The sequence below is a fragment of the Corythoichthys intestinalis genome, chromosome 13 (assembly GCF_030265065.1).
Source record: "Corythoichthys intestinalis isolate RoL2023-P3 chromosome 13, ASM3026506v1, whole genome shotgun sequence".
In the NCBI taxonomy this organism is placed as follows: domain Eukaryota; kingdom Metazoa; phylum Chordata; class Actinopteri; order Syngnathiformes; family Syngnathidae; genus Corythoichthys; species Corythoichthys intestinalis.
The window spans coordinates 16,372,269-16,384,449 of record NC_080407.1 but is presented as its reverse complement, the minus strand read 5'-3'; the positions used below and the strand labels follow the sequence as shown (position 1 = coordinate 16,384,449).

The window sequence follows — 12,181 nt, the reverse complement described above, 5'->3', positions numbered from 1 at the left end:
AACGCAGGCAGTATCCTGTGCGCCGCTGCCCCCTGGGATCAAACTGCGGGAGCGGAATGTCGCGCAGAGACAGCGTGGCAGGGTCACTGAACACGTCAACGCAGAATTTGACTGCTGCTCACTCGGTGACCGGCCGACCCCTCGCTCGCTCAGGTAGGAAGAGCGCAAAAGTGGCGTTTGAGGTGAAGTGAAAGGGTAGGAAAGTTTCGAATAAAAGAGGAAAGATGGAAGTGACATTGTGACAAAAACAAATTCATTATTAAAGACACGTATCCGCCTGGCACTTTAGTTTTTTTTCACAGACAAAAGTTGGAAATGGCTCCTAAATCTATTTCTGGCAGAATACTCAATGACGTGGGAGCGAATGGCTGAAATCTACAAAATGCATGAGATGAAATTGGATTAAAATTTGGATTTTCGTTTGAAAATGGACATTTTTGCAAATCGAATTCAGTTAGAAATGCACGATAAATATGTTTATATGAATTGGAAATATATATGTTTAAAAAATTAAATACAATTATGGTTATATCATTTAAAGTTGATATTTTTCATTCCAAACGACACTTTTTCAACATTGAATTTCAACGAAAATAATTCAAATTTTTCCACCCTTTCGTATCATGACTTTCAAATGTTAATACTATTAATTAAAATACAAAATCTAAATATTTTTGTGTATTATTCTAAAGTATTAAAACTGCTCAATTTAAATTGACCACAAAATTACTAAATAAACTTCATAGAAGTAAATACATTGGATTGATGCTAATATCAATAAATACATGTATAAATGCATTACAAATATGTTTATATAAATTGGAAATGTATGTACTTTTGAAAATTAAATGGAATTATTATTTTAATTATTATTCAAAGCTGATTTTTAAATGACACATTTTCAAAATGAACTTCAACTCAATTTTTTTAAGAGAAAAAATGTCATTAAATTATTAACACTATAATAAAAGTCTAAATATTTTTGTATATTATTCCAAAACAGAAAATATCATATTAAATTGCTAAATATGAATCACTGATCACTAAATTGTTAACTAATCATAATAAAAAATACAAACAAATTTAAAAGATGCTAAAATAAATTATTAAATATTACATTAAGAAAAATATTTCTACTATGTTTATATTCAGAACGTTCCCATTTTTGGTGTTTGTTTTTTTAATTAATTTTTTCTTATTTAATTATTATTTTTTATTTGCTGTTACAGTGTTATGAAAAAGTATCTGAACCTTTTCGAATTTCTCACATTTCTGCATGAAATCACCATCAAATGTGATCTTTGTCAAAATCACACAGATGAAAAAACAGTGTCTGCTTTAACTCGAACCACCCAAACATTTATAGGCTTTCATATTTTAATGAGGATAGCATGCAAACAATGACAGAAGGGGGAAAAATAAGTAAACCCTTTGCCTAAGGAGAATTAAAGAGCAATTTAAACAATTTTATACCAATATATTCAAGTCAGGTGCGTGCCCAATCACTGATAAGTGGTTTAAAGCTGCCGTGCCCACTATAAAACACACACCTGGTAAGAATTGTAAGAAAAGAAGCATTGTCTGATGTGCATCATGGCTCGGTCAAAAGAGTTGTCTTAAGACCTGCGTTCAAGGATTGTTGATTTGTATAAAGCTAGGTAAGGATAAAAAACCTACAAAGTCTGGATGTTCATCAATCGACAGTCAGAGAAGTTGTCACCAAATTGAGAGTGTTTGGCACTGTTGCTTCTCCCACAAGGAGTGGCCGCCCACCAAAGATGACGCCAAGAGTTCAGCGCGGAATACTCAGAGAGGTAAAAAAGAACCCTTGAGTGTCTGCTAAAGACTTACCGAAATCACTGGCACAGTCCAATATCTCTGTGCACATACCAACTATGTGTAAAACTATGGTGTTCATGGGAAGACACAACAGAGGAAGACTGCTGTCTAAAAAAAAAAAAAAAAAAATTGTTGCTCGTTTCGTGTTTGCAAAAAGGCACTTGGATACTCCATAGAGGTTTTGGCAAAATATTTTGTGGAGTAATGAAACAAATGCTGAATTGTTTGGGAGTAACACACAATGTCATGTGTGGACGAAAAATGGAACAGCTCAACAACATATACACCTCATCCCCACCGTGAAGCATGGTGGAGGGAGCATCACGATTTGGGGCTGTTTCGCTACCTCAGGGCCTGGACAACTTGCAATCATTAATGGAAGAATGACTTCAAAAGTTAATCAGGATGTTTTGCAGGAAAACCTGTCTGTCAGACATTTGAAGCTAAAAAGAGGATGGATGCTGCAACAAAACAATGATCCAAAACACAGAAGTAAATCAACTTCCGAATGGAATCAGAAGAACAAAATACACGTTCTGGAGTGGCCAAATCAAAGTCCAGACTGGAACCCCATTGAGATGCTGTGGCATGACCTAAAGACAGTGATTCATGCCAGACATCCAAGGAATCTGACTGAACTACACGAGTTTTGAAGAGAAGAATGGGCCAAGATTATTCCTGATTGATGTGCCAAACTGATCAGTTACAGGAAGCGTTTTGTTAAAGTTATTGATGCCAAAAGAGGGGCCACAAAATACTAAATGTAATGGTTCACTGACTTATTTTTTCCGCTTCTGTCATTGGTTGCATACTATTCTCATTAAAATATGAAAACCTATCAATGTTTGGATGGTTTTAGTTAAAGCAGATACTGTTTTTTCATCCGTGTGATTTTGACTTTTGTGTTTTATTTAACTTGTTTTTAGTTCTGGTTCTTACACGTTGAAGTACTTTGTATTGTATTATTATTATGTACTTATGTTATGCTTTTTGATGTATATTTGCTAACTCATTGGCAGCCAAACCAATTTGACTGAGTTAAATGTAAATTCAGGCATCTAGTGGTTAACATTTCCACTTATATTTTTTGCTCACCTTCGCCTGGCAACCCCTCGACTGCCATCCGGGCTGATAATGCTGGGCACCGAGTTCCTGCAAGTACGCGGGCTCCCGTTGGTGAAGTGCACCGGACTCGCCCGCACGTACGCCGGAAACTCCTAAATTCAAGAACGTGCGTTTAGATACTTTCTCGCGTTGACGTGTCTTTTCTAGATGATACCAACCTGAATGCCCAGACTGGATTTCATCAAATGGAACTGATCTACAAGCTTCTTATGTAGAGGCCTCATGTCCTGAGGGACGACTTTCTCATGCACAGCCAGACCGTATTCCAAAATATGTGCCTGCAAGATAAGAAAAAGGGCATCACTTCAAGTGTCGGGGCTCTCAGGTGTTTTATTGTAAACTTTTTGTGTCTGGGAACTTTCTGGCAAAGAGGTCATGATGATGCGCAGTGGAGCGCCGCGGTGTTGCTTTCTTTGTTTCTTTTTCTGATGACCTAGCCGTCCTCCCCCGTGGCCAGTCTTCAAACGCGTCTCCTGCCCTTGTCAGACGCTTATATTTCAATATTCATATTCAACATATGCCGCCCGCGCATCAACATGCAAACAGATGTGGCCCCTTTTTATTCCGTCGCGGTTTTATTAGAGCAGACGTCGAAAGTCAAGTGCTGTCATTTGCCTTGTTATGTATGGTTGGAGTGGGTCCAATATGATTACGAGTCATGAAAAAATATAATCAATACTCATAAATCAAATACGTTATTAAATAAATAAACACAATTTTAAAAAATTGACAATTTAAAAATAATAAGAAAAATAAAATAATTTAAAAAAAATTAAAATGTAAAAAAATATATATTTTTAAATAAAAAAATAGAAATTTTAATACATTTAATTTAAAATAACTTAAAAATTCAAAAAATAAATTCCATTAAAATATATATAAATATATATATTATTAATTATTGAGATAGAAAAAAATAATAATAATTTTAAAAAATGTAAAAATAAAGATGCCAAATTTTTTTTTAAAATGTTCTCACTAAAAATTATATATGTATATCGTCAAACATTTTAAAAATGTAATTCTTAAAAATATTTTTAAAATTAGAAAAATATGAATAAATGATTAAAGAAAATAATAGAAAAAAATATATTTTCCAAACTAAAAAATTAAAAATAAAAATAAATTAAAAATTTAATAAACATATAATTATTTTTAAATATCTTTTTAAAAATATTTTTAAAATTCCCCCCAAAAAATTTAAAAATAAACATTTTTTAAATTAAAATACATTAAGATTAAAAATAATTAAAAAAAAAAAAATTATATTCATATCTTTTTCAAATTTAATAAGTAAATATTAAATTAAATATAATAGTAAATTAAAAAAAAAAGTTACAAAAAAATCAATTAAATGTTTTTTAAAAACTGGTATAAAAATTACAAATAAATACATTAAAAAATAAAATTTAATTAAACAATAAATAAGTAAATTCAAAATTTTTCAAAAATAGTACTTTTTCAAAAATTAAAAATACAGTTAAAAACATTAAAACAAAGTAAATTCCAAAATTAAATAAAAAAAAATAAAAACAATTTTTAAAAAAATGTGAGTGATTGACATAAAAAAAGGTGACTGAAATGAAAAAGATCAAAATATTGGAATGACTTTTTTTTTTCTTCAAAATCACATTTATTTCTATGTGTGTAATTCATTTGTATTTAAAATATTTCTTTTTAGCTGCTCTTTTTTTGTTCTTTGTTTTTCACAAAACCCTTTTCCATCTATTTTGCATTTACTCCATTTGAAAATTTCCAATTACATGGACACGCGTTCTAAAAATCTCACATGTGTAAGTCAGTAAATATTTCTAAAATAGCACATAAACATCAATATTTTAGTACCCCACTGCACGTCCCTCCAATGTTGACTTCTTTTTAAGCTGTTTTGTTATTGTAGGTGGCACCAGCGCCGCCACATAAATAAATAAACAAAAAATACCTTATTGTGCCTTTAATCTCCTGTTACCGACCTGTTCAAACATGAGTTCTCTAAGGCGCCCGATCTTCTCCCCGTCCTCAGGGTGATTCATCATGTAGTCCTTCACAAAAAAGGCCTGTGTGAAGACAAAACATCTGTTATGCACAAACATGGCACAGCAGGAGGTTTGCCTTGTTACCTGAATCCCCACTGGGCTGACACACTTCAAGCACACAAAAAAAGTTTGAAAAATAAACAACCATCTCAATTCAAATGAAAAACAATCATCTAGTGTTGGGGTTTTGAATTTATTATTAGTAAATTCTTGGATTAAATCAGTTTTTTCCGGACTATGAATCCGTTTTTTTTTTTTTTTTTCGCGTGGTAGCGACTTATACACAGGGTTACGAACGAGTTCCGTTCCTACGCTGGCGACGTAACCTGAATTTCCACGTAAATCGGAATTAACCCTTTAGAAATTCTAAATAACTGCCGGAATTGTCCAAAAGTCTGGCATTTTGCTTAAAGAAGGAGAATACACTGCCCTCTGGTGGCAGCGTTGGGTCTTGCTGGATTGTCGCCTTGTATGACTGAGAAGCAGACATAAATGTCTGACATGGATAAAGGATAGCTGCACTATGGTTTGGCCCACACAAGGCTGTAAGTTGTTTCAGCTCATACAGTGGGTATTTAGTTAACCACCAATTGTGCAAGTTCTTCTACTTGAAAAGATTAGAGAGGCCTGTAATTGTCAACCATGAGAGACAGAATGTGGAAAAAAAAAAAAAAACAGAAAATCACATTGTTTGATTTTTAAAGAATTTATTTGCAAATCATGGTGGAAAATAAGTATTTGGTCACCTACAAATAAACCAAGATTTCTGGCTGTCAAAGATGTCTAACTTGATCGAACGAGGTCTAACGAGGCTCCACTCGTTACCTGTATTAATGGCACCTGTTTTAACTCATTATTGGTATAAAAGACACCTGTCCACAATCTCAGTCAGTCACACTCCAAACTCCCCTATGGCCAAGACCAAAGAGCTGTCGAAGGACACCAGAGACAAAATTGTACACCTGCACCAGGCTGGGAAGACTGAATCTGCAATAGGTAAAACGCTTGGTGTAAAGAAATCAACTGTGGGAGCAATTATTAGAAAATGGAAGACATTCAAGACCACTGATAATCTTCAGAACCACACGCTGGGACCTAGTGAATGACCTACAGACCACAGTAACAAAGGCTACTATCAGTAACACAATGCGCCGCCAGGGACTCAAATCCTGCACTGCCAGACGTGTCCCCCTGCTGAAGAAAGTACACGTCCACGCCCATCTGCGGTTCGCTAAAGAGCATTTGGATGATCCAGAAGAGGACTGGAAGAATGTGTTATGGTCAGATGAAACCAAAATAGAACTTTTTGGTCGAAACACAGGTTCTCATGTTTGTAGGAGAAAGAATACTGAATTGCATCCGAAGAACACCATACCCACTGTGAAGCATACGGGTTGAAACATCATGCATTGGGGCTGTTTTTCTGCAAAGGGACCAGGACGACTGATCTGTGTAAAGGAAAGAATGAACGGGGCCATGGATTGAGAGATTTTGAGTGAAAATCTCCTTCCATCAGCAAGGGCATTGAAGATTAGACGTGGCTGGGTCTTTCAGCATGACAATGATCCCAAACATACAGCCAGGGCAACAAAGGAGTGGCTTCGTAAGAAGCATTTCAAGGTCTTGGAGTGGCCTAGCCAGTCTGCAGCTCTCAACCCCATAGAAAATCTCTGGAGGGAGTTAAAAGTCCGTGTTGCCCAACGACAGCCCCAAAACATCACTGCTCGAGAGGAAATCTGCATAGAGGAATGGGCCAAAATACCAGCAACACTGTGTGAAAAGCTTGTGAAGAGTTACAGAAAACGTTTGGCCTCCGTTATTGCCAACAAAGGGTACATAACAAAGTATTGAGATTAACTTTTGGTATTGACCAAATACTTATTTTCCACCATGATTTGCAAATACATTCTTTAAAAATCAAACAATGAGATTTTCTTTTTATTTCTTTCACATTCTGTCTCTCATGGTTGAGGTTTACCCATGTTGACAATTACAGGCCTCTCTAATATTTTCAAGAGGGAGGACTTGAACAATTAGTGGTTGACTAAATACTTATTTGCCCCACTGTATATGCTTGTGTATGCATTTGTAATTAAGTTTAGAGCTCCAGTTTGTGGAGTTATGTGTGCGCGATTTTCTATGAAAATTTTACATACGTTTGCATTTGTAACATTTAAGATAGCGGCCTTTTGTTAGGCAAATTAGGCTAATTTAATCTACTAAATTGACATATTGATGAGACTAAATGGACTTTTGAACACTCTTCCTAGCATGCATTGCAGCACTACAAAATTCACGTTCTGTGCTAATTATTTCTTCAGTTACTGTTCTAGTTGTTTCATTAATTGCTAGTTATGGTATTTGGTGACACTTTATTTGATAGTGGCGCCATCAGAATGTCCCTAGACAGTCATAATTATGACATGACACTGTCATGGTAAATTATCTCACTTTTGAATGGATATAAAAGATCCAAGCTGGACATAAATGGAGTGAGTGACATAATTTGCCAAATGACAAATTGTGAAAACAGTTGATAGTCAGTTTAAAATGTATTTTTACATATATTTTTGCACATACAAATTGAAAATAATCTTTTCATTAAAAAAAAAAAAAAAACATATAAACAATGGATTTCTTTAGTGCTTAATCGGTCATTGAAGACTACAGAAATCTTATTGAAATTTTTTTTAGCAAGAAACAAAGTTGATGCACATGATTTCACTTTTGCGGGCCTTACAAAAATGTGGCGTACCCGATCTGGACCTCGGGCCGCGAGTTTGACACCTGTGCTTTAATGGGTTTTATAATGCCAAGATGCCTATTTATCCTATTGAGGCCGCAAAAATAATGAAAAAATGTTGAGGTTTAATGGAAATTCAGAGTGAGTGAGTGATTGGCTCAGTCAATCATTAGAAAAAGTCCTATTAGCGATGGAATGAGAATGGGGAGGAGGTGAAATAAATCAGACAGCATCACCTCCCAAAAGGGGCCAGGGCTCAAATTAAAGCAATAAATCTCAATATTAATAAACACAATTTTGCCGTAATTTGTCGCGGGACCAACCGCTACAGCTGTCAATCGGAATTACGCTTGCGCGCTGCCGCTAACGCGCATCTCTTCGGGTTGCTAGGCGACAAGGTAAGAGCGGACGGTCTTTTCCCGGAGTACCTCTTGGTAGCGGGCCAGGCCGCCGTTGACGGCGGCGTCGATGACCCCGTTGAGGCACATGGTGAGGGGGTTGACGTTCTGCATCTGCCTGCTCTGACACTGCGTGATTAGCGTGCGCAGCTGCAGGTTCTTGTTCTCGATCACCTCGATAGCATTTTCCAGCGGGCTCACTTCCACCTGAAACCATGATGAAGTGTTGAATTTTTATATCCACTGTACGTGAAAGTCATAAGAAAATATCAGTTTAGCCATACAAGGACACACCCAGGGGTGGACCCAGTGAATTTACTGGCCAACACACTGAAATGAAAAAGTATTTGTACCTTTTGGAATTTCTGACATTTCTGCATAAAATCACCATCAAATGTGATCTGATCTTTGTCAAAATAACACAGATGGGAAAACAGTGTCTCCTTTAACTAAAACCACCCAAACATTGATAGATTTTCATATTTTAATGAGGATTGTATGCAAACAATGACAGAAGGGTGAAGATTAAAAAGTTAACCATCACATTTTTAATGTTTTGTGCCCCCCCCCCCCCCCCCCAATTAATTTCACCCAGACGCTTCCTGTAGCTGCAGATCGGTCTGACACATCAATCAGGACTAATCTTGGCCCATTCTTATCTACAAAACTGCTGCATTTCAGTCAGATTCCTGGGATGTCTGGCATGAATCGCTGTCTTTCGGTCATGTCACAGCATCTCAATGAGGTTCAAGTCTGGACTTTGACTTAGCAACACCAAAATGTATATTTTGTTCTTCTGAAACCATCCAGAAGTCGATTTACTTCTGTGTTTTGGACCATTGTCTTGTTGCAGCATCCATTCTCTTTTTAGTTTCAACTGTCTGACAGACGGCCTCAGGTTTTCCTGCAAAACATCCTGATTAACTTTTGAATTCATTCCTTCATTAATGACTGCAAGTCGTACAGGCCCTGAGGTAGCAAAACAGCCCCAAATTGCGATGCTCCCTCCACCATGCTTCATGGTGGGTATGAGGTGTTTATTTTGGTGAGCTTTTCCATTTTTCCCCCACACATGATATTGTGTGTTGCTCCCAAACAATTAAACTTTGGTTTCATCAGTCGACAAAATATTTTGCCAAAACTTCTATGGAGTGTCTAAGTGCCTTTTTGCAAATATTAAACGAGCAACAATTTTTTTTTTTCTTTTAGACGGGAGTGGCTACCTCTGTAAAGTCCTCCCATTAACACCATTCTTGGCCATAGTTTTAAATATAGTTGATGTGTGCACAGAGATATTGGACGGTGCCAGTGATTTCTGTAAGTCTTTCGCAGACACTCTAGGGTTCTTTTTTTACCCCTCTGGTTATTCTGCGCTGAACTCTTGGCAGATCTTTGGTAGACGCCAACTCCTTGGGAGAGAAGCAACAGTGCCAAACTCTCTCCTTTCATAGACAACTTCTCTGATTGTCGATTGATGAACATCCAGACGAACAACCGCTTCCGGTATCCATCAATATCCATCAATGAGTTTAAGTGATTACATTAAATGAAAATAACTATTTGGTCAATACCATGAGTTCATCTCAATACTTTGTTACGTAACCTTTGTTGGCAATAACGGAGGCCAAACGTTTTCTGTAACTCTTCACAAGCTTTTCACACACTGTTGCTGGTATTTTGGCCCATTCCTCCATGCAGATCTCCTCTAGAGCAGTGATGTTCAACACGGACTTTCATCTCCCTCCACAGATTTTCTATGGGGTTGAGATCTGGAGACTGGTTAGCCCAGTCCAGGACCTTGAAATGCTTCTTACGAAGCCACTCCTTTGTTGCCCTGGCTGTGTGTTTGGGATCATTGTCATGCTGAAAGACCTAGCCACGTCTCATCTTCAATGCCATTGCTGATGGAAGGAGATTTTCACTCAAAATCTGTCGATACATGGCCTCATTCATTCTTTCCTTTACACAGATCAGTCGTCCTGGTCCATTTGCAGAAAAACAGCCCCAAAGCATGATGTTTCCACCCCCATGCTTCACAGTGGGTATGGTGTTCTTCGGATGCAATTCAGTATTCTTTCTTCTCCAAACACGAGAACCTGTGTTTCTACCAAAAATTCCTATTTTGGTTTCATCTGACCATCACACATTCTCCCAGTCCTCTTCTGGATCATCCAAATGCTCTCTAGCGAACCGCAGACGGGCCTGGACGTGTACTGGCTTCAGCAGGGGGACACGTCTGGCAGTGCAGGATTTGAGTCCCTGGCGGCGCATTGTGTTACTGATAGTAGCCTTTGTTACTGTGGTCCCAGCTCTCTGTAGGTCATTCACTAGGTCCCCCCGTGTGGTTCTGGGATTTCTGCTCATCGTTCTTGTTATCATTTTGACTCCACGGGGTGAGCTCTTCCATGGAGCCCAAGATCGAGGGAGATTATCAGTGGTCTTGTATGTCTTCCATTTTCTAATAATTGCTCCCACAGTTGATTTCCTTACACCAAGCGAAGAGTAAGGAGTTACAGAAAACGTTTGGCCTCAGTTATTGCCAACAAAGGGTACATAACAAAGTATTGAGATGAACTTTTGGTATTTACCAAATACTTATTTTCCACCATGATTTGCAAATAAATTCTTTAAAAATCAAACAATGTGATTTTCTGTTTTTTTCCACATTCTTTCTCTCATAGTTGAGATTTACAGGCCTCTCTAATATTTTCAAGTGGGAGAACTTGCACAACTAGTGGTTGACTAAATACAAATTTGCCCCACTGTAAGTTAAAAAATACTAACACATTCAACTTCAGAATTCCTTAAATGGTTCTAAACACAGTTTCTATTTTGCCTTTTAATTCATTCTGCTTGAAATTAAAGCTTAGTTTTCTCAACTCAACCCTGTTACTTATTTAGCATTTTTTTCTCATTTTCGTCATCTTGTACGCAACAGATGGAAGCTATCAATATTGTTAATGCGGCCTTTTAGGTGGCAAACACTCAGCAAGTTTAACTCCGCAATTACTTGAGGTTCTTTAACGTGTGATCGCCTTGCTAATTTCCAATTTGAGCTCGCAAGCAATTGTGTTTTTAACTCCTGTTTTTTGGCACATTTTCGAGTTTAAGCATTGGGCAATAGTGGATGTTTACTTGAAATGCGACGCTGTGCAGTTGCACATTGCAGAGTGATTAAAGTTGTTTCAATTAAAAAGCCAACTGCTTGCATGTAGTGCGAACAGAGGAGTCATTTAGAGGGCCACAAAACCAACACAATGTGCTTAAAGATGATAAAAAAGCCTTTCATTACCTTTCTCATTTATAATCTTTGTATTTATTGTGCGGATGAAAAGTACAGACGGTTTGAAGATGAAGCGCAATAGTTGCAAAAGCTAATTAGTATTGGGTCATCCGTGAATATGATGCTTATTTTCTTTCCCCCGCTGGCGCCATATTCTTTTTTTTTTTCTCCCCCTGTCGCACCGATGGCTTAATCCTCTTTAATAGAGCTTTTGGCAGTGCCATATTTCATATGCTATTGCACCACAGAGCTGTCATCGCTGCTTTTATAATCCACAATTTCACACTAGACTCTTAAATGTGCATGTGTATATATCAACGTAGACAGACAATATATTACGGTTTGCAAATGCTGGACACAAATAAAAAGGCTGTTGACGAGAAGGCGAGCTTTTCAGAGTGGGAAAAATGAATCACTTTTTGGACAAAAGTGGATATTTGTCATGAACGCAAAACAGTTATTGTATTTTTTCGGGCCTGAGCACCGAGTGGTGCGAGAGCCCTATTGGAATGCAAAGGATTTTTATTATTCTTTTTTGTGGGCAAATCAAAATGACTAATTTGGAGGTTTAATATGCTTGGTAACTTACCAATATATCCACATACATGCGGCTGGGCGCAAATTTTGACATAGCGAAAAAACGGGACAAAATAGCTCAACATTGGCCTCTTGAATTTTTCAAAAAACCTCTCCTACTAGGTTTTTTTTCAAGGAATAGCGATGACATTTAGGGAGTCGATACCTTTTGCAAAACTGC

The 12,181-nt window shown here is 37.0% G+C and overlaps 1 protein-coding gene across 3 annotated transcripts in view; it reads right to left on the bottom strand.

Annotated features, from left to right (window-relative positions):
- dock4b (dedicator of cytokinesis 4b) overlaps nt 1-12,181 on the bottom strand; it is a 237,364-nt gene that overhangs the window by 38,723 nt on the left and 186,460 nt on the right. For all 3 annotated transcript variants that reach the window (XM_057854988.1, XM_057854989.1, XM_057854990.1), the window contains 4 exons: nt 8,172-8,348; nt 4,938-5,021; nt 3,123-3,242; nt 2,935-3,056 (listed from right to left, as the gene is read on the bottom strand). In XM_057854988.1, coding sequence (XP_057710971.1) covers nt 2,935-3,056; nt 3,123-3,242; nt 4,938-5,021; nt 8,172-8,348 — 503 coding nt within the window. The remainder of the gene's footprint in view (nt 1-2,934; nt 3,057-3,122; nt 3,243-4,937; nt 5,022-8,171; nt 8,349-12,181) is intronic.